This window comes from Mobula hypostoma, chromosome 2 (genome assembly GCF_963921235.1).
Source record: "Mobula hypostoma chromosome 2, sMobHyp1.1, whole genome shotgun sequence".
Classification (NCBI taxonomy): Eukaryota; Metazoa; Chordata; class Chondrichthyes; order Myliobatiformes; family Myliobatidae; genus Mobula; species Mobula hypostoma.
Window position 1 is genome coordinate 218355014 of NC_086098.1, and position 23755 is coordinate 218378768.

Consider the following 23755-nt stretch of genomic DNA (forward strand, 5'->3'; position numbering starts at 1 on the left):
AGCTTGACATACCAGGCTCAGATGTGGCCATATGGGAGGCTGGGAGTCTGAGTCTCCAGAACATCCCACATCTGACACTGATCACAAAACACAGGCCTCACACATTCATCCTGTCCGTATTCTACACAGGCAACCTACCTCACCTCAACCCATTATCACCGAAGCCCCACTGAGCTAAAGCCTTCCTTCCCTGTCTCCCTTTACTTCTCGCCTACTCTAAGGTGTCTCCTTTAAAACTTTGCTGTTTTCACTGGCTGACATCCATGTGCTTGCGCAGTCGTGCCCCAATCAAACCACTGAAGAATAGTTTAGGATTTTATTGCCTAGAGCTTGAAATATACAGAAAGAGGGGAGACTATCGGCACACAGAATTATGAGGGTAAATACAAACCTTTTCCACTGAGGTTGAATGAGACATGGTTAAATGATGAAAGGTGAAATACTTAAGAACACAAGGGGAAAATTACACCTATTGATGGATGGAGAAAAGGGGCTTAAAGGCACAGTCCCCCAGTCTCACTACTGCACTGAGTGCAGGCTGCAGTAGATGACCCCAACAAACTTACAGGTGAAGTGGCACCTTAGCTGAAAGGACTGTTTGAGGCCCTGAATTGTGGTTTTGGGTGTGAAGGAGCCATTGAGATGTCAGGAGGGAAAGCAATGGGGAGGAATGAGTGGACAAAAGGAGTCATGTAGAGAGATCCCTGTGAAAAGCAACTTGCTGGAGGAAACATCAAATACTTATTCCCCTGCATAGATGATGCCTAACCTGCTGCGTTCCTCCAGCATTTTGTGGATCATTCACCATGCAGCTCAATTATTCTTTTGCATTCTGCTTTTCATCAGAAGTATATCAAATCCATCAAGGATACCCAAAGTTTAAGAATATTTATAATTCAATGACAACCATTTCATGAAATTTATAAGCTATTTGCATTTTACCAAAAGTGAAATCCAGCAAGGTTTCATTCAGCAGCAGCACAAATTATCCAGCCTATAACAGGCTGGGTCAAATTCTATTATACTGCATATAATATTTGACCAATCAAGTTCAAGTTTAATTATCATTCAAGCATACATGAATACAGTCAAATGTAGTATTCCTCTAGGTGCAAAACACATTGCCAACAGCACAGTGCAAATAATACATCAATACAATTTCAGAAAAACATTCGAAGAAAAGTATAGCCCAAGTCCCTGTGTGGCATGATTGCAGATTGACTGCAAGTTGTTTTGGTCCAGCTCTTAACCTTGTATAGATTCCAGCATGTCCAGAGGCCCCTATTGTCCTACACTGCCTCAGCATCTCCTCCCCTGGGCGACTGCAACAAGTGATCCCGTGTCACAGGCAAAGTCCTCACCACAACCAAGGCAATGCAGCTCCCTTGCCCTCAGTCTCACCAATGAACAGTGAACTGGACTTACAGTATTCTACATGATCAATGTCCAGAGTTTTGTCATCACAAGAAAAACACCCAACACAATCACTTGCTGTTTGTTGGACTGTACACCCATCTTGTCAATGGTATGCTACAACCTCAGGCATCAATGCAGACAAGTCCAGCTCCATCATTATTGAGCAACTTGCTGATGGGCGTAAACCTGAAGTACTTGGCTTTTAGCATGCAGCAGTGACTTGCGATTGTAAAAAGTGGTGGATGAACAAATACAGCTTTGATTGGAACTCAGGTGGCTGCTGTGTCTGACCTCGCTGCTGTTTTACTGGATTAGGAGTTAAACTGCATATGCAACATCTGTTTATATAGTTTTCTCCATTCAAAAAGCCCATAATGCAGCTAAAGGAGAATGCCCAAGTCCTAAAGGTAAATTACATGCAAGTGGGCACTGAAGGAAAAAAAGTCTTTATTTTACAGCTATGATTAAAATATCCATGGAGGTTCATTGTATACAAGACTAAAAGGCTTCATGGATCAAATTAACAAAATTAAATTCAACCTTTCAATACATCAAATCTTGTCATTAATGGTTGTGGGCAATTGTTTTATTTTACACAAAGGGTGTTATTGCAATTCAAATTTTAAATGTCAAATTTTAGAAGTATAACAGTACAAGATAGTCTTTATTGAACATATACAGCCAGTAAGCAATTAATTTAAGCCAACAATTCAAAGAGCTGGCCATAGGCAAAATTAGTGAAACATCCCAGTTCACCATACATCAGCGACACAGCTTTTCCCATTTAACCAGTTCAAGTCAGTCAACAAAGGAGTTGAATTCTGGTTGGTTTAAACTCAACAGGCTTCACAAACCAGAAATGATGCAATCTCATCCCTTTTGAACAGCATTCACATGTGAGGTACCCTCACAGTTTGGAGTTGATTCTATTCACTAGTAGAAATATTCTGTAAACTGAATGAACGCCATACAAATTTTTCAAGAGACAATAAAAATTAACATTAGTGGTGTTGAGTATTCTACATCATGCCAGATTTTAAATGATCTGTTGAAACAAATGCTAGATCCCAGCATTTCAAACTAGACAATAGTGCTGCAGGCAGTCAGAAAATAGTTATTGCACTACCAAGTCTCAAAACCAGCACGCTCGATGTCTTTGTGCTTTAAGAACTGGGATTCGAAGATGGCAAAGGTTCCTTTTTTTGAGTGGTTGGTTTAGTGGAATTTTTAACCACCCATGAATGTTCAAGTACTTCTTTCAATCCTAGCCGTTGATTGGGGTTGTGTTTAAGCAACCGACTGATTAGATCCTTTGCCCCCTCCGTTACAAAGGCTGGAAATTTAAGGTCAACCTGAAAAGTTAACAAGATATCACTATAAGTAATCTTTGAACAAGCAATACAAAATAGTTCCGAAGCATTAGCAGTTTCACACTTTCTCCAGCAATTCTTTTACCATTCTTTAACCATCTTTGAAATTCTTAACTTCCACAAGATGACAATAGTCAAACGAGCATATTGCACAAAATATGCAATTTAGACTTGCAAATACAGTCAGCCCTCCTTATCCGCGAGGGATTGCTTCTGGGATCCCCCCCGCGGATACCAAAAAACATGGACCTGTCTCAGTGCTGGTGGACTTTAGGACCCGGGGTAGTTCCGGACCTTATTTAACCTGTTTCAGTGCGGGCGGACTTTAGGACCCAGGGCAGCACAGGACCCACCTCCCACAGTTTCTATTCTGTTAACAGAAAACGATCACAATTGAAAATAAAGTGGAAATAATAAAGCAATTGGAAAGAGGTGATACGCCATCGGTCATTGGAAAAAATATTAGGCTACAGTCAGTCAACGATCGGAACAATTTTAAAGGATAAAGTGAGAATAATGGAGCATGTGAAAGGTCCTGCCCCGATGAAAGCTACAATTATACCAAGCAGCGCAGTGGTTTAATTATTGAAATGCATACATTTCTTAAGTGTTTTATATGCATAGAAAGGTAAAATATATTAGATTATGAGGACACTCAGTCCTCGTTTATTGTCATTTAGTAATGCATGTATTAAGAAATGATACAATGTTCCTCCAGTATGATATCACAAACACAAGACAGACCAAGACTAAAACTGACAAGAACCACATAATTATAACATAGTTACAACAGTGCAAGGCAATACCATAATTTGATAAAGAGCAGACCATGGGCACGGTAAAAAAAATAGCCTCAAAGTCCCCATAGCCCAGTGGTCTCCAATCACCGGGCCGCAGACCTGTACCGGGCTGCGAGGAAACGATACGAGTCAGCTGCACCTTTCCTCATTCCCTGTCATGCACTGTTGAACTTGAACATAGGGTTGCCAACTGTCCCGTATTTGCTGGGACATCTCGTATATTAGGCTAAATTGGTTAGTCCAATATCAGACCGCCCTTGTCCTGTATTTCCCCCGCTAAGATAGAGTGTTCCCATGAAACCTTTTGTGCGGAAGTGGCGTAAAGTGAAGTAATTACCATCAACTTATATGGGAAAAATTTGCGTTCCCAGACTCAAAAATTAACCTACCAAAACATACCAAATAAAACCTAAAATAACACCAACATATAGTAAAAGCAGGAATTATATGATAAATACATAGCCTATATAATGTAGAAGTAATGTATGTACAGTATAGTCAGGAAGATCAAGCCAAGACCGATTTGTACAAAAATATTGGCATGTACGAGCATGCGCAAGGCTTCATGGTCATAGTAGTCTTTCCTGGGGTAAACACAAGTGTCCTGGGATTTGACTGCTACTTTTGTCCCTTATTTGGGAGTGAGAATGTTGGCAACCCCAACTGTAAAAGACATGTTGAGGTGAGTTTAACCCTACTTGAACACCCAACCCGGTCAGCCGGTCTGCAAGAATATTATCAATATTAAACCTGTCTGCGGTGCAAAAGTGGTTGGAGACCCCTGCAATAGCCCCGACATCTCACGCAGACGGTAGAAGGAAGAAAAACTCTCCCTGCCATGAACCTCCAGCGCCGCAAACTTGCCGATGCAGCGTCCTGGAAGCACCCGACCACAGCTGACTCCATCGAAAACTTCAAGCCTCCGACACTGAGCACCATCTCTGCCAAGCACTTCAACCCCGGCCGCCAAGCAACAGGCAAAGCCGAGGATTCGGGGCCTTCCCCCCTGGAGATTCTGGATTGCACAGTAGCAGCGGCAGCGAAACAGACATTTCAGAAGCTTCACCAGATATTCCTCCGTGGTTCTCACATCCGTCTCCATCAAATCAGGATTGTGCATGGCATCCTACTTAACAAATAACAGATATTCATTCCGAAGTGGCTGCTCCGCACTGCCATCTTCTCTTCTTCAGAATATATCACTATATACCAAGACAAACGTTTGCTGGAGAGACAACTTCCGGGTTTTTTTTCCCCTCAATCTGTGGTAACCTACGCACATCCTCCCATATACTTTAAATCATCTCTAGATTACTTATAATACCTAATACAAAGTAAATGCTATGAAAATAGTTATACTGTATTGTTTAGGGAATAATGACAAGAAAAAAGTCCGTATGTTCAGTACAGACGCAAACATCGTAGCTCTCCTGGGAAAACTGATGCCGATTCTCCAGTGATCTTTATGTCCTTGAGGCTGTAGTGCTTTACATAGCCAGCCAGCCATCCCTAATACTAACACTTCCATGAATTTCAGCTTCTTTCTGCTTTATTGTGTGAATGCTCAATTCATCCGACCAACCTTATCCACTTCGGAATGCGACATGCCACTTTTCAGAGGATCTAATATTTCTAATTTCTCGGCGAGAGATAGCACTCTTAGCCTCTCAGGAATTGCTTTGACCACGTAATTGCTTTTTAGGAGCCATTTTTTCACAGAAACAAAGTAGCAAATGAACAAGACATGAGGCGAACAAAGAGCGCTGGAGAGAGAACTTCTGGGTTTTCCCGATTCGCGGTTGGTTGAATTCGCGCATACGGAACTCATGGATAAGGAGGGCTGACTGTATATAGGAAACAAAACAAATAGCAAATACTGGTATTGGAGTATTATCACAAATCCAAATAGCAAATCAACATGCCAACTTTTCTCCTTCTTGGTCCTGGAATAAAGACATTTACCAAACTGCCTAAAAAACTGATTCAAACACTCAACTGCAATTGCTCAGGTATAGTTAATATTGAGAGATGGGCCAAAAGTGAATTATAACACCAACTGAAGTGAAATCCAAGCAAACAATTGGTCTGAAACCTACTAAGTCCCACAATTGGAAAAAAACATCGTCTCCTCCTCCGAATGGTAATTCCACTTGTGCTCAACTGGATACAAAAAGAATCTCACCAGAAAATCCAATAGCAATCAGAGGACAAAAAAAGATTGCCCAAGTTACTTACTCGAGAAATTCTCCGAAAGGTTTCTTGACGATCAGCTGCTTCAAATGGAGGATGACCTACTAAAAATTCATAGCACAAAACACCAAGGCTCCAGAGGTCAACATTCTCATCATGCATTTTTCCTTCAATCATCTCTGGTGGCAGATAGTCCAAAGTACCACACAATGTTGATCTCCTGAAAGTAGAAAGTATATTTCAGACCAATGCACATTAACTTTTAGCTAGCTATACTCTGTACTGAAGGTTTCAAAGGATGAAAATAATTAGGGGGAAAAAAAAACAGATAAGGCAAGTGTATCACAGTCCTTATTTTGCTCAAATCATTAAATAAAATTACTTTGCTTGTTTGTTCTAACTTCAAAAATACCCAACTCTAGAAATGTAGTTGTGCCAGAAGGAACAAAGGGCTTTCTGTGAAGCATTTCATTGTTTACTTCTAAACAAATTGGATTCAATGGCATTTGAAGCAGATTAAAAACACTGTACTGTCCATGTCAAACTAGTTCAATACTGAACTAAATTATGTGTGCACAACATCAGTATAGCTTGTGTTTGAGTCGGGGCACCATTGACACAGAGCATTCTTGACCAAGTCAAGATTGTCCAACTAGATAGGACAACCTTTGAAGAATTGATTAGCCAAAGCAATAGTACCCATGGAAACACAAACAATCACAGCAATTGGTATCATGGATCAGTCAATGTACAAATGTAGGGACTTTCCAACATTACTTTCAGATCATTGATCTAAATATACATAACTAATTGAATTTCCCTTGAAAAGAATGCCAATAACTATGGGACGGATTTAAAATAGTTGATAGATGTAAATGTGAAAGCACTCTGGCATCTATTGCCCACCTGGGGCTTGGGGGGTGGGGTGGGGGGGGGGCAAGGGGAGATGAAATTTGTCCAAAGAGGCTGGTGTAAACATTGCAAGGTTGAGCCATACTAGGACACCAGCAGGCTTTGGAAATTAACTGGAGAAGACAATCTCCAAACTAGAACAATGGCTCAAAGAAAATGTAATATAAAGAGAATTTAACACCAGCTGTTGGAAATCATTAACACTGAGATGCATTGACTTCATAAATGTGTCAAAGGATAAAGTTACAAGCTGAAGAAACTAGATACCTGGATGCCGGAGCATGCACAGACCATCCAAAATCGGCAATCTTCAGTTCTCCATTTGCTCCAAGCAGCAAATTTTCTGGCTTAATGTCCCTATGAATCACCTTCTTTGAATGGCAATATACAAGTGCATCAGCCAGCTCAGACATATACTACAAAGGAAAATTGATAAGAGTCCAAAATTATTAACCTGGCAATACTTAGTGATTTAAACAGAAGAATGAAGAAAAGCACTTTGTTAGCAAGTGAAACTAAACCTTCCAGTATTTTCATGTCTAGACTTCACAAGAAAAAACATCAATGCTCATCTCAGCTGAATCCAAAACAAAAACTTGACTTTTCTTTAATGGTATGAACCCCCATTTCCTGTATTGAAAATTTCCTGAAGGAGACCAATCTCAGCTTCTTCATTTCTCCACAACTTCCAGTAAATCTTTCCTCTTATCTCAAAGGCTTTCATATCCTTTCTCAAGTACCTCAACTAGAAATGAACATTACAGCTTCAAGTGATTCAGTGTGGCAAAGGCTATAATTCTCAATTTTGTATTCGACTTAAAGAACATCCAGCAAATCTTGTTGAATGGATCATACTGCTGTCCCAATATTTCTTGAGAATGACGTTCTTATACGACATTCTTTGTATCATGTAATTATGTTAATTTTGTATGTAATTAAAATCCCATGCCACAAGCCTATGCCATCTTGGTCCATATTCTAACTCATCTAGATATTTGAAATTACTCATTGTGCTGCTGAAATTAATATATAAACAAACACACCAAGAGAAGCAATAATCCAGTTTAGCCTTAGCAAACAGCTACCCTTCTTCAAATCATAACCATTAAATGTTGAGAGGTTGAGTGTTAACGTCTGAACTGCATCAAACAATTAGGAAGGCAGATAGTATAGGGGTATTCTTAAGTTTATAGGTTTTAACTACAAGCTAAAAATATCTTACAATTACAAAAGACCCTGGTGTATAGGGAAAGGAAATCCAATGTAAATGAAAAGATTAATTGCTACAAAGTGATTACAGTGCAAATTCAGACTAATCTTAGGGACAAGTCTGTCATAAGAGACTGAAGGCTAGGCCTTTCACTCGACTTTGAACAATGAGGGTCTGAGGGAGATAAAGGATTTTTCCCCGATTGAGTTAAAGTTAAGACAGTTTGAAAACTGGGGTAGGACATTTAGAAGCAAACTTGGGAAAGGTGAGGACAATTAAGCTTTGGAATTGTCTGACTAAGGATCTGGAAGATAAATGACTGCAATCAAAGCACATCTGTACTTTTCTAAATACTGAAGGGCAGCAATTTTAGAGAGTTCACTTTTTTGAACGGCAAAACAGACAGGGAACCAAATAGTCTGTTTCATGTTCTTATGTTTTCCAGCAATCATAGCATTTAACCTGATCAAAAATTAGCTCATGTCAAATACCTTTTGCACCACAATCTTGTTACATCAAAAATTAAAAATGCCTGTTTTCCCAAGCAGGTAATTTGTCCTTTTCCAAAGACCACTGAGGTGGTCAAATAAACTGCCCGATTTGTAGATTCTGTATTTACACTTGCACTACTTGAACCACCCCCTCCCACCAACCCTCATTGAAAAGGTTATTTAATCCTCAATATTTTCATCCTTAAAGTTTAGAATTTAACACTGATTTATCACTGGCCAGTTCTTCTGGTGCTTTTTTTCCCCCTTGGACATAGCAAGAATATGCCTAAACCGCTCCTGTTTTAAGGATGCCCATAGTTCAATACCAGTGGTATTGAACAATTGTTATTCCTACAATCCCCAATTTTTACCTCAGTGAAACAGAGCACATCTTATTGAGAAAACAAATAGTGACTATTCAAATAGAACCTTAAATTTGCATTGACTTGCTTTGAAGATGAAATATTCTTTCTCCAGACAAATTCAAGCACACTTTAACCAGTAATGTGCTACCAGAATGTGTACTTAAAGCATCAGCATCACAGAACCTTCCAAACTTAGCTGTCCAGTACTATACCAAAGTTGAAGTTTGATCACATGTGGCAAGTTAAATTCCTTGACCAGCTTCCCTGGTCATCTAGAACTTACCGTAACCATAGATATCCTTCACTGCCCATGACAATTTTGGCATCATCTGAAAACATGCATCATGTAAGCAATATTGCCATCAACTTCATTATTTAGATGACACTGGACTCAGCAGTGGTCTCCGAGAACCACCACTGGTCACAGATCTTCATTCTGAATAACAAACCTCAATTACCATATCATCTCTTTCCTAGGAAATTGTATCCAATTGGCTAGATCACATAATCTAACCTTATAAACTAGTCGTGCTAAATTCTATAGATAACATCAGCCACTGCGCCCTCCCAAATCATCTTCATTACCTCGTCAATAACTGATTTGAGACATGATATCCCCACACACAAAGCTAGAGGTAGGAGGTGACATAGACCAGGTGAAGGCATATGGCACAGCTGCAATCAATGTCCTATTTGATGGTAACTGGAGTATCTTGCTTCATCTGTACAAGATATTGTTGGTAAGTGTGCAGTTCTCACTGTACTGAAGGATTAAGTTAGATGGTGCAGAAAAAACTCACAAGAATGTTGCCAAGACTGCAGGGTTTGCATTACAGGTATAGTGTTTTTCCAGGAGACAACTGCAGGTAACTCAGGGTTAAAATCATAATCGCCATAGACAATGTGGAGATGTCTTTTCCCCAAGTAAGGGAATCAAAATAGAGAAAATTAGTTTGAGGGAGATGAGCTTTTCCTCCAGTTTTTGAAGGAGCTGCCAGTGGAAATGACAGAAGCAGGTAGAATTACAATATTTAAAAAACACTTGTGGTCAGTTTCATGGATAGGAAAGGGCCAGAGGGATATAAATCAAATACAGGCATATGGGACCAGCTCAGGAAGGAACCCTGGTCAGGACAAATGAGTCGATCAAGAGGTCCTGCTTTCATACCGTACAACTGACAATAGAAAATTGCTCAAGTAGTAATCTCTTACTGTAGCACTTCGTCTCTCATCAAATTTTCCACATTTCTGCAGCTCTTTGTAAAGTTCACCACGTGGAGCATATTCCAAGATCAAATACACTCTGGAAGCATCATGGAAGTAGCCAAATAATCTTAAAATATTGGGATGCCTGAGGAAGGAAAACATTTAACATTGCTGAAAATGTAAAATTTACTCAAATATAGGCAGGACAGATAAATTATCCCAGGGTGGAAACGTCAAGTACTAGATGGAAAACAATGAATTTTCTTTTTAAATTATTTAAAGTGCAGATGCTTCAAATGCTGCTAAAAAGGTGGTAACAGCAATAGCAGTAATACTTAGAGGCATTTAGAGCTGCAGAGAGTAGAGGGTTATGGACAATGCGCAAACAAATGGGATTAGTCAGACTGGCATAATAGTCAGACATGGTGCCAAGACTGTTCTAAAGAAAGCATCAGCTTCTAACAAAATGTTTTGCACACCAGATTTCTATATTGAACTATAATGGTAAATTAAAATTAGTTTAGAAACAGCAATGAAAAATGATAACCAATTGAAGACATCCATTAACCCAACGGGCATACCCAGAGTGAATTTGTGATATTCATGCATTTTTGCCATTGAAAGTGATTCCATAACTCAGATTTATATCAGTTTTACCATTCTAAATACACCATGGTCATTAGCAGTTTATATTTAACTGAAAAACAAATAATTTGAAAAATTACAAACCTGCAAAGCCAGAACAAGACAGTAATAAATGTGCAAGCTTTCAGTCAAAGGCTGGTGCTAACCAGTATTAGCAAAAAGTACAAGTTCTACACAAAATAATAGATTCATTCAAACCAAGGTAGCAGCATGTAGGATACCTTCTCCATACCAGTCAAGCAGATGGTTTTTAAGAACACGTTGCTTGTTCTACATAGTCATTCTGATACACATTGCGCAACATAAACACAGTTGAAGGGACACAATATCGCAATAATATTTCAGCCAAGAAACAAAAGAGCCAGCGGTCTCAACAAGTAGCTACTTAGCTATTCCTGTGTACTGGATTTAATTTCAAATTGCACTGGGAATTCAGATATCCAGTAAATAACAATGACTTGTATACAAGGGTTACACTTATCATAAATTCTGGCATTTTAGATCCAGGTAATTATTTATTATTATTTTATTTTTTTTTAATTCCACCTGCAGAAACTACCAATACCCTAATCTCCAATAATGATTGCAATATTCTATTTAACCACAGGGTGCTGCATTGCACATATGAATTATTTTGAATAAGAAGCTGATACTGAAACCAATTGTTCCTCATACTGTGTGTGCAGACTAGCACACTAGAATCTGGTCAAGCTGATTACAGTAGATTATGATGATCAGATTACTCCTGTAGATTATTGGCAACAATATGCACTACTTTTTCATTGGCTCTTGATTATAGATTACCAGGGAAATCTTTACTTATTATTACTTTTCAAGGATAAAGAAGCACCCCTCCTATAGAACTATATCATTTAAGCAGAGAATTTAAAATTTTGGGTCACCCAGGAGACTCTTTAAAGGCTGCTGCTTGCAGACAAAATTAAATTGGAAATGAACTTAACACCAAGGATCATGAAGAATGACAAAGGGAAAAATTCACTAGATGCAAAAAGCCTTTTATCTAACACTCATGTAAAATGTATTCTTGACCACCCCATCTGTAACAACAATATGCTCTAACTAAAACACCAAGACCAAATTTGAAAGTTAAGCACACAAATTCAGGCTGAAGATTTTTCTTTTACTCAAAGATGGAGGTATGCCACCAATTTTTCCTGGAAGGGCAGAAGCGCCAATAGATTTTGGTACATACAAAAATGACAAGAGACCTACAAATGTTAGTGCAAATCTGTGCCCTCAAATGTACCTGAGATGTGATTGAATTTCAACTTCTCTTCTGAGTTGGTGTTCCACAGCAGCTTTCTCAAGCTGAGATTTAAAAAGCACTTTTAATGCCAGGATAAATCTGGACTGTCGTTCGCGGGCCAAGTACACATTTCCAAATTTACCTTTCCCAAGCGGACGCCCAATTTCAAAGTCGTCCAAGGACCACTGTTTTCTAAAAACAAAGTATGATTATGAATCAGACTTGCAGAAAATAATTTTAAACTGTATTTAGAACAGTTCACCATTTTAGAAATCCGATGCCCAATCCACTACATCCACGTTCCTGAGAAATCAGGAAGAATAAAGTTATAACAAAAACCAAAAGGTCATTGAATAAAAAAATCTATGCCCTCATTAACATGAGTATCCATTTTTGCATAATATTCTCATTTTCTCAAATACAACTCCATTTCAAATCACTTACAGAAGATATTAATCAACAGTGAGCATTGTCAGAAGAATGCACAATTATATGCATTTCACTGTTGTTTTCCCAACGACATTTCAAGGAAGCCAAGATATTGATTTTTCTTTTATCACTGCCAAAACTAATAGGCTAAACCAACTTGATTAGATTCTTTGCAAATCTTATAGCATCAATTTTAAAACAACTCCAACATGGTTAAAAGTCCAAGCTTTCCTGAATTGTTCAATTAAAAATTTCCAACTATACTAGAAATAAAAAGTGGCCCAAAACTAGTGCAAGTTAATTAGAATTTATAAACAATGACATATCAGCACACGTGGCTCTTTAAGTGTATTTTTAACAGATAATTGATTTGCAGAAGCCTTGACATGATCTAAAGAAAAACTAGCCAGCCAATTAAGAATCAATCAATCCAACTTCAAACCAAGATCAATTTTTACATTGTCATTTTCAGGAAAGATACAAACCTTGGCAAGTGGAAAAGGCTGGGTAGATTTATAGACTGCCCCCAATTGTGAAACTCCAAGCAGCAGAATCGACTGCATCAGTTCACAAGCCACTTAATATTCTTTTACACCTTTTGCTACTTTGGGCTAATTGCTTCTGACTTCCTTCAATCCCAATTGCCTTACATCTGAAGATCTCCTATTTTTGTACTTGCACAGAATTTTTTTTTTTATGTTTCTTTGTGCACTTACCACCTTGGTAACTTTTGATGAAATCACAACATAACCAATTAAATTGCAGAGTATAATGCTACTGCAAAACATTCCTACTTGATTCACTTATTAATTGTATCATGCTGCTTCCATTTTGTAATGCCTGGAGCTTCAATACTCCCAGACTAGCCTTAAAGACTCGTGCAGACAAAAGTTTCTACTCGAGTCCTTTAGATCAGGGGTCCCCAACCTTTTTCGCACCGCGAGCCGGTTTAAGATTGACAATATTCTTGCGGACTGGCCGACCGGGGTGGGGTGGTGTTCAAGTAGGGTTAAACTCACCTCAATGTTTTTTTCACAGTTAGGGTTGCCAACTTCCTCACTCCCAAGTATTTCTACTTTATATCAGCTGTGTATTTATTATATCATTCCTGCTTTTACTATATGTTAGTGTTATTTTCAGTTTTGTGTGTTATTTGGTATGATTTGGTAGGTTATTATTTGGGTCTGGGAATGCTCAAATTTTTCCCATATAAATTAATGGTACTTGCTTCTTCACCTTACTCCATTTCAGCACGAACAGGTTCATAGAAACGCTCTACCTTAGCGGGGGAAATACGGGACAAGGGCAGTCCCGTATGGGAGAAACCAATTTAGCCCAATATACTGGATGTCCCGGCAAATACGGGACAGCTAGCAACCCTATGTTCAAGTTCAACAGTGCATGACAGGGTATGAGGAAAGGTGCAGCTGACTCATATCGTTTCCTCGTGGCCCAGTAGCACATGCTTTGCGGCCCGGTGGTTGGGGACTGCTGTTTTAGATCCTCAGCATCCCATTTGTCTATACAATTCTCTGCTCAAGACATGATCTCAAAGCTCCTTGGACAGCGCATTGATGTGCTCTCTTAGATGGAAAGCAAAAATCTCTCCTTCCTCCATTGTTTTATACTCTAGCTTAAACATTTGCCAACCACATTTCTGCTCTCAGGACCATCTTAAAATGATACCCAGACCAAAAGGTTTTTCCTCTCGTTATCCAAGTTTGATTTTAATTGTGCTGTGCTTTATTGTCCATGCATTTCCTTTTCTACGAAAAGGGGGAAGGTAGCCATGAAAAGGCGAGGGAAGCTTAGAGCTAGCAGCTTAGGCAGGAAATTTCAGTGGTCAGGGTCAAGCAGCTGTAGGTCTGGCTGCAAGTGTTGGAATAATTAGAATTTAGAGATGTACAAAGGCCCACAATTAGAGGAATATTGGCATGAAGATTGCTGTAATTTTTAAAAATTCTTAACAGACCACCCCATTGCTAAATTCAAACAGTTGAGGGAAGAAATGAGTTAAAAGGATTCTATGCAAGCTCAAAAGAACAATTTTCAGAATTAAGGCTGCGTAGTAGTGAAGACAGTTACCTGACAGGGGACCCCCATGGTGACCAGGTCTCTGGCACTGAGCCTGGTGCTGTTGTGCAGGAGGGAAGGAGGGAGAAGAGGAATGTGGTAGTCATAGGGGATTCCATAGTCGGGGGAACAGACAGGAGATTCTGTGAACCTGATAGAGACACCCGCGTGGTGTGTTGCCTCCCAGGTGCCAGGGTACAGGATGTCTTGGATTGGGTCCAGAATATTCTGAAGGGAGAGGGCGAGCAGCCAGTTGTCTTTGTACATGTTGGTACCAATGACAAAGGTAGGAGAAGGGAGGAGGTCCCGAACAGAGATTTCTGGGAGTTAGGAAGGAAGCTGAGAAGCAGGACCACCAGGGTAGTAATCTCAGGATTGCTACCTGTGCCACATGCTAGCGAGGGCAAAAATAGTAGGTTCAGGCAGATGAATGTGTGGCTGAGAGACTGGTGTAGGGGGCAGGGCTTCAGATTCGTGGATCATTGGGATCTCTCCTGGGGGAAGTATGACCTGTTCAAAATGGACGGGTTACACCTGAACCTGAAGGGGACCAATATCCTGGCAGGAAAGTTTAATAGAGCTGTTAGGACGGGTTTAAAATAATTTGGCAGGGGGATGGGAACCAGAATGATAGAGCGGAGGAAGGGGAAAACAGAAATAAATCTAGGATAGGGAGCAGTAATAATGGCAAGAAAGACAGGCAGGTGATGAGGCAAATTTGCAGCCATTGGGATAAGTTGCAGTGCAATCAAAGCGAAAAGTACCAAACACTGGTCTTAAGGTGTTATACTTAAATGCACGCAGCATAAGGAATAAGATTGGCAGGTATGATATTGTGGCCATCACTGAGACATGACAAAAGGATGCATGGCGCTGGGAGCTGAACGTCCAAGGATACACGGTGTATCAGAAGGATAGGCACAGGTAGGCAGAGGGGGTGGCGTGGCTTTATTGATAAGAAATGATATTAAATCATTAGAAAGAGGTGATATAGGATCAGAAGGTGCAGAATCTTTATGGGTTGAGCTAAGAAATCACGGGGGTAAAAGGACCCTGATGGCAGTTATATACAGGCCTCCAAACAGCTGCAGGGATGTGGACTGCAAATTACAACAGGAAATAGAAAAGGCTTGTCAGAAGGGCAGTGTTATTGATAACTGTGGGGGATTTTAACATGCACGTGCATTGGGAAAATCAGGTCAGCACTGGATCTCAAGAGAGAATTTGTAGAATTTCTGCGAGATGGCTTTTTAGAACAGCTTGTTGTTGAGCCCACTAGGGGGATCGGCTGTACTGGATTGGGTATTGTGTAACGAACTGGAGGTGATTAGAGAAATTGAGGTGAAGGAACCCTTAGGAGGCAGTGATCATAACATGACTGAGTTCACTGAAATTTGAGAAAGAGAAGTCGAAACTTGATGTGTCAGTATTTCAGTGGAGTAAAGGAAATTACAGTGGCATGAGAGAGGAACTGGCCAAAATTCACTGGAAAGAGACACTAGAGGGAAGGACGGCAGAGCAGCAGTGGCTGGAGTTTATGCAAGAAGTGAGGAAGGTGCAAGACAGGTATATTCCAAAAAAGAAATTTTCGAATGGAAAAAGGATGCAACCATGGCTGACAAGATAAGTCAAAGCCAAAGTTAAAGCAGAGGGCATACGAGGAAGCAAAAATTAGTGGGAAGACAGAGGATTGGGAAGTTTTTAAAAGCTTACAAAAGGAAACTAAGAAGGTCATTGAGAGAAAAGATTAACTATGAAAGGAAACTAGCAAATAATATCAAAGAGGATACTAAAAGCTTTTTCAAGTATATAAAGAATAAAAGGCAGGTGAGAGTAGATTTAGGACTGATAGAAAATGATGCTGGAGAAATTGTGATGGGAGATAAGGAGATGGCGGAGGAACTGAACGAGTATTTTACATCAGTCTTCACTGAGGAAGACATCAGCCGTATTCCAGGCAATCAAGGGTGGCAAGGAAGAGAAGTGTGCGCAGTCACAATTACGACAGAAAAAGTACTCAGGAAGCTGAATAGTCTAAGGGTAGATAAATCGCCCAGACCAGATAGAATGCGCCCTCGTGTGCTGAAGGAAGTAGCTGTGGAGATTGCGGAGGCATTAGCAATAATCTTTCAAAAGTCGATAGATTCTGGCATGGTTCCGGAGGACTGGAAGATTGCAAATGTCACTCCGCTATTTAAGAAGGGGGCAAGGAAGCAAAAAGGAAATTATAGACCTGTTAGCTTGACATCGGTGGTTGGGAAGTTGTTGGAGTCGATTGTCAAGGATGAGGTTACAGAGTACCTGGAGGCATATGACAAGATAGGCAGAATTCAGCATGGATTCCTTAAAGGAAAATCCTGCCTGACAAACCTATTCAGGATACCCAAAAGGTTAACCTCCAGGTTGAGTCAGTAGTGAAGAAGGCGAATGCAATGTTGGCATTCTTTTCTAGAGGAATAGAGTATAGGAGCAAGGATGTGATGTTGAGGCTCTATAAGGCGCTGGTGAGACCTCACTTGGAGTACTGTGGGCAGTTTTGATCTCTTTATTTAAGAAAGGATGTGTTGACATTGGAGAGGGTACAGAGAAGATTCACTAGAATGATTCCAGGAATGAGAGGGTTAACATATGAGGAACGTTTGTCCGCTCTTGGACTGTATTCCTTGGAGTTTAGAAGAATGAGGGGGGACCTCATAGAAACATTTCGAATGTTGAAAGGCATGGACAGAGTGGATGTGGCAAAGTTATTTCCCATGATGGGGGAGTCTAGTACGAGAGAGCATGACTTTAGGATTGAAGGGCGCCCATTCAGAACAGAGACGCAAAGAATTTTTTTTTTTTTTTTTAAGCCAGAGTGTGGTGAACCTATGGAATTTGTTGCCACGGGTGGCAGTGGAGGCCAAGTCACTGGGTGTATTTAAGGCAGAGATTGTATCTGAGTAGCCAGGACATCAAAGGTTATGGTGAGAAGGTGGGGGAGTGGGACAAAATGGGAGAATCGATCAGCTCATGATAAAATGGTGGAGCAGACTCGATGGGCTGAATGGCCAACTTCTGCTCCTTTGTCTTATGGTCTTAAAACAATTAACCCAGAGTAACAAAAGGATATGCAGGAGTTAGGTAACTGGTGAACTGATGATACAATACAGATCATATTCAGGTTACAGCAGGGCTCCAGTCCTATGAATTGCCCGCCCGCAACCAGTTTGCAAGTTGGAAATGCAACCAAGGACAGAGCTCCTAGCTATTGGAAGGACCGCAGCAACAGGCAAACCTGAAGTGCGATTCTTCTAAACACTAGTTAATATGTACGGACTATAGACAAATTAGGCATTTAAGCTGGGGAGAACCTGTATGATTACAGGCAAAACTTGTTAGCTTCAAGACTAATGTCAATTACTGGACTATCAAGCATAAAGCACACCCAAATTACTGGGACAACTGCATTCTTCATTTCTAGGATAGTGTAAGCATTGGGCAGAAGCAAAATAGCAAGAATATTACTTTTCTATTAATAAAAGGGGCAAGACAAGGAATGATTCCTAAAACTTGGAAACAAGAACTTATCTATAAATTCCAAGACAAATAAGAAAAATGGCCTCTAATTTGAGTGTATGAAGTGAATCAAAGTACCCCATTTCTTACCAACACAAGGCAATTTGATCCATCATCCACCTATTTCTTTATAACCCATGATCATAGTCCTCTCACCACATCCCCAAACTCTACTTGGGCAACTTATAGCAGTCAATTAGCCTATCAACTAAATCCTTATGACACCTGGAACACATGGGAAAACTCAGATCATGCAGGGATTGCAACACTACTTGGCACACCACTTTTCATCAATAGGAGAAATACCTTAGCTATTATACATGATTTAGAATTAATTAAAAAGGTAAACACCCTGCAAGGCAAAACACTTAATTCAAAACAGTCAAGGAATAAAAGCGTGACTAGAAAACTAACAAATTAACTGGAATTAGTATGTGCATTAGATATTTTAGGCTAGAAGGCAGAGTGGAGTACCCTAGCATGCACATCAAATGTTTTCTGAATTATGACTGGACATGGCTATAAAATTTCCAAATTTGAAAATGACATACTGGAGGCATAATAGTGCCAGGAAGGTAGTAATGGACTTAAAGACTAAACAAGCTTGTAGAATGAATGGATAGGTGCCACATTTAACACTGGGAAGTGGCAAGTGGTACTATTCCATTGGAAGAGCAAGAAATAAACACTAGGTATATTCTAAAAGAAATACCAGAGCAAGGATTGACTGTTTCTTTATCCATAGATACTATCTGATGTGGAGCATGAAAAGAGTATTATAAGATAAGGGCAAAAGGTGAAAATCACATGCAACAATTGGAGCATTGCATCAACTCTGGGCACAACACTTTAGGAGCAAGGTCACTGATAAGGTTACCAAATGATTCCCAGGAGAAAGGACTTCAGTAATGTGAACAGATAGGAGATATTATTCTCAATAAATAACCTAGGATCTGCAATGTAAAGATAGGAGTGGAAGTTCAAAAGGGCTAATGTTCAAATGGAAATGAGGACAGTGCACAAACTGCCTGCACCCAGAGGCAAAAGTTACAATGATATATGGAAAGACGATTCAACCAAGGTTTACAGTTCAAGTGAAAACAGGATGGTCCTGTAAGTAGTTTTGACCCAGAAGAATTGAACACTATGCTTACTGGATCTAACTGAATAGCACTGGCTAATCAAATTGCCTTCCATAAACATGCAAGTCTGGACCTAATGGCAATGAAGATGATTACTAATGTGACACCCAAGAATGAGTTTTAAAAGAGCAAAAGTATTAAAAATTATTGCAGCTGTGACTGTGACCCAACAAATTTATGGAACTGAAGTACCAGTGCTAGGGTGCAAGAATTTTGAACTGCTCTACCAGTTTTTTGGGCTGAAAGCTCATGGTAGCTATCAGAGTGGAGTTATTTTTCTGTAAGTTAAACCAGGGGCATTATAAATTGAGCCAAGAGGTTGTATTTAGAACTCACTTTTTCTTTTCACTTGAACTTTGGCGTTCCACTGATGTATTCTCCGTTGTTTTTCCTAATTAAGAAAATACATCAATGTGAGAATGTCACTTTTAGCAAATATCTGCAGAAGCAGTATTTAGATTGTTTACTTTTCTTCTATAACTCGAGATACCAGATTTTACGTCAATCTTTTAAAAGCTTGCATCCCTACATAGCTAACAAGCAAATTACTTTGACATGCACTCAGCAAGTACTCTTCACTGTCATAGATCAAATCAAATTTACAACTGCAACTTTAATGAAAAATAGGCACAGTAAACACACTTGTATTCTGACTATTGGCACAATACATTCTCAGAAAGCTCAACAAACTGAAGTACGGTTTGCCAAGTGCTTAGATTTCAACATGCAGTGCTATGTTTGTATTAACACTGAGCTTTTTAATGCTTTCCGCTTCAGGAGATCTAAAATTACCATATTTCTAGCTGTAGGTATTTGTAAATAAAATAATGGGATGAGTAATAATAACCAAATTGTCAAACCAGAAATTATCCAACTAAGCACTGATTGCTTCCTACAAAGATTCAAATTGTTATATAACATTTATGGAACAAATATCAAATTTAAAAACAGGACAGTTCCTCAAAGATCACTGGAGTAATGAGGCCTCAAACTCCTGACCCCACTAATGCCAAGCACTGCATGGGAGATTAAGGTAGAAATACAACAAAAAAAAAAGGGGAAGTAATGGAACCACCAGACAACTGCATGACAAAATACTGCCTCTCAGTCAAAACAAGTCTGAAAAGTTTGAAAGCTGAGGTAAATAGGTTCTTGTTAAGGTTGTGAAATATCAGAGGTTGAAATTATTCTGATCAGCCAGCATCTTTTTGGATGACAAAGCTAATGGGACTGAGTGATGCAATCCTGTAATGTCAACCCCATTAAACTTGTGTATTGGTTTGGGATATTGAACTATCACAAAGACAGGGGAGAAGTTAATGGGAACTTAAGAGCATCAAAATTGTATTGCTGTAAAATTACATTACAAACTTTCTGTAAGAGATGGCAAGACAGCTCACTGGTAGTTCAAAAGGCAAGATATTAGACAAAAGCAGTACTGATAACACTCTTTATGAAGCAAATTGTGGTAAATAATCAAACACAAGCAATGAAGAGGTGAGCAAATTTGAAGCATGAACTATGCCAGTACATTGCAGATGGCATGCGCAATTCAGAGAGAAGTAGAAGCAGAGGAGTTCCAATGCCCGTACAACTGGCCTATGTGTGAAGTTGGATTGGTTTGGGCGCCGAGACAATTTGAAGAAATCGAGAGCAGCTTCAGACTGGGTGGTGAAATCTGAGCCCGGAACAAGTTGCTGGGCAGCATGGTCTAGGCCCAGGTCCTAGTTCACCGTACATTAGTTTTAACAATTTAAAAGCCAGTCTAAATAGACTGGAAAAAGAGCTCTGGCTGTTGTGCTCCATGTCTGCTAATATGATGGGCTATACAGAGGCTTTGTGCCTACTCCAGGGTTCAGATCCAAGGACTCATTTTGGTTCAGAATGTTGTTGCTCACTTTTAGAGTTTGTATAGTTTGTGTTTTTAAATCCCCTTTTCTCTGCGCATCAGGTGCTGGTTTTTATTTTGTATTTTAATTGGATTCTTTCAGCTTTCTTGCTTTGCAGTTGCCTGTAAGCAAACAAGTTTGTACAATTTATACATTTTTGATAACTTTGATCCAAAAGCAATGAGTGGAGGCGGTTAGGCCAAGTCAAGTTCCACAGTTCCCCTGGAGAACTTGGACTGCACGGCAGTAGAGAGATTCAAAAAGAAACAAGCAGCAGTGGTCGTGGCATTCTACAAGCCACATTTTCCTTGGAGACAGATTGAGTTGCAAGAAAGATGCAAAAAGGAGCAGAGGCAGTCAGGATATTCTACACAATTCCTTGGGAGACAATGGATTGCACATAGCAAGGGCCAATAAAAAGTTAGGTTTAAATGGAGCAGCCACTGTGTGAATGGGCTAGTGTTAAAGTGGAGAGTTCAGTCTTTGACTCAGATGCTTCAGTGAGTGGAGGTATACGCTGTTGGTAGATTTTTTTCTCTTCTTTCATTTAGTTTTTCTCTCTTATTGAAGCATTGTGGACATCAAACTGGTTAGGGAATGTTCCTCTTGTAGGATGTACCTCCAGTGTCCCAGACAACTACACCTGGAGGAAACGCATCCAACTGCAGCTTCTTTGAGCTCACATTAAGGAATTGGAGCTGAATGAATTCCAGGTCATGCAGGAGGCTGAGGGGTTGATTGACAAGGCATACAGGAAGGTACTTACATCCAAGAATCAGGACACATAACTGGATGACTGTCAGGAGGGGGAAGAGGACAGACAGTCAGTGCAAAGAACCACTGTGGCATTCCCTTCAACAGGTATACTGATTTGGATACTGTCCAAGGTGGGAGATGACCAGCAGAGGAAAGCCACAGCAACTCTATGACTCAGAAGGGAAGGGGGGTGAGGAGGAGGAGAAGAGAAGAGCCAAGCTGTAGTGATAGGATTCATTGGTCAAGGGACCAGACATGAGATTCTGTGGATGAGGACAAGATTTCCAGATGGTACATTGCTCCCAGGTGCTAGGATCAGGGACATATCAGATAGGGTACACAGCATTTTATAGTGGAAGCATAAGTGACATGAGTAGGAAGAGTGATGAAGTCCTGCAAAGGAGTCCAGGGAGTTCGGTGCCACATTAAATGACAGCACCACAAGGGTTGTGATCTCAGGATTGCTGTCCATGCCCTGTGCAAGTGAAGCCAGAAAAAGGAAGATCACAGACTAACACAGGGCTGAGAATATGTAGGAAGGAAGGTTTCAGATGATTGGATCATTGGGTTCTTTTTGGGAGGATGGGACCTAAAACAGAACGCACAGTTTGCACCCGAAAGGGGCACTAATATCCTTGCAAAAAGGTTTGCTAGTGCTGCACATGACATTGTGGGGTGTGGGGGCCAATCTAGACTTGTAGGGGGATGGAAGCAGATAATGGAGAAGTTGTGGTGAAAACTATTGTTAAGCCCACACACAAAGTCAGGAATCAAAAGATTGAGCATGGTGGGACAAATATTCTGAGTTGCGCACATTTCAATGCAAGGAAAGCTTTGGGTATGGATCAGTGTGTGGAATTATGAGCACTGTAACATTTAGTGATACTTGGTTGAAAGAGAGGCAGCACTGGCAGATCAATGTTCCAGTGTTACATTATTTTGGACATGACAGAGCAGGAGGTATTAAAGAAAAAGCGTGGTATTACAAGCCAGGGAAAATGTCACAACGGTGCTCCATTAGGCCAGACTGAAGAACGCATTTACTAAGGCTATATGGGTGGAACTAATGAATAAGAAAAGGATGACATCAATGGGATTATATCAGTACGTATCCAACAGTCTACAAAACTAATTTGTAGAGATCGCAGACTTCAACGAGACAGGGTTGTAGGCGATCTTAACTTTCCATGCATTGATTGGGACTGTAACTAGAAAGCATCTGGATGGTATAAAATTTCCTTAATTAGTACATAGAGGTCCTAACTAGAAAATGCAATACTAGATCTGTTAGGGAATGAGACATGCAAAGTGACAGACATTTATGCAGGGGAACTCTTTGCATCTAGTGAACATATGCCATTAGTTTCAAGCACGGAGGACAGATCTGGTCCTTGTATTGAGATTCTAAATTGGACAAAAGCCAAATTTGATGGGATCAGAACGTACTGCTAAGTATGGATTGGGACGGGTTGTTTCATGGCAAAGTGTACTTGGCAAGCAGGAGGCCTTTAAAACTGAAATTGTGTGTGTACATAGTTTCAATATTCCTGTCAGAAAGGAAGGCAAGCGTAGCAGGTTTAGGGAACCATGGTTTCAGAGGTATTGCAGCCTTGGTGAAGAAAAGGAGTTGGACAGTAGGTATAGAAAGGAGGGAGTGAAAAGAGGTCCTTGAGTAAAAGAAATGCAAAATAATACCCAAAGAATCTTTAAGGAGTCGCTGAATGGAGTACTGCGCAGAAGCAGTAGAAGCATTCCGCACAAGTCTGGCAAAGAGCTTTAAAAAAAACAGTACATTGCCCCCCCCCCCCACCCACCCACCCAACAGGAGATGTGAGTGGAGTACTGCACAGATGCATTCCCTTGCAGATCAGGAGAGCTTTAAAAGGCAGGAACTGTTTTCAGCGGGAGCAGTTGATTAGAGTGCCGCACAGACGCAGTCGAAGCGTTCCTCTACAAGTCCGGCAAAGAGCTTTAAAAACCCAGTCTCCATAAAAGAGTCTAGTGAAGCAGTTGGAGTGGTCAGAGTCAAATGGTAAGGT

The 23755-nt window shown here is 40.2% G+C and overlaps 1 protein-coding gene across 4 annotated transcripts in view; it reads right to left on the reverse strand.

Moving 5' to 3' along the window:
- Nucleotides 1-906: 906 nt before the first annotated feature.
- Nucleotides 907-23755, reverse strand: part of LOC134336823 (uncharacterized) — a 34904-nt gene continuing 12055 nt past the window's right edge. For 3 of the 4 annotated variants that reach the window (XM_063031352.1, XM_063031341.1, XM_063031362.1), the window contains exons 4-9: nucleotides 19408-19462; nucleotides 11873-12064; nucleotides 9967-10105; nucleotides 6956-7104; nucleotides 5822-5996; nucleotides 908-2768 (exon numbers count right to left, since the gene is read on the reverse strand). In XM_063031352.1, the coding sequence (XP_062887422.1) occupies nucleotides 2580-2768; nucleotides 5822-5996; nucleotides 6956-7104; nucleotides 9967-10105; nucleotides 11873-12064; nucleotides 19408-19462 (899 nt within the window). In that variant the 3' untranslated portion in view covers nucleotides 908-2579. Of the gene's footprint in view, nucleotides 2769-5821; nucleotides 5997-6955; nucleotides 7105-9966; nucleotides 10106-11872; nucleotides 12065-19407; nucleotides 19463-23755 lie in introns of all 4 variants that reach the window. The other variant, XM_063031372.1, reaches the window with a different exon arrangement.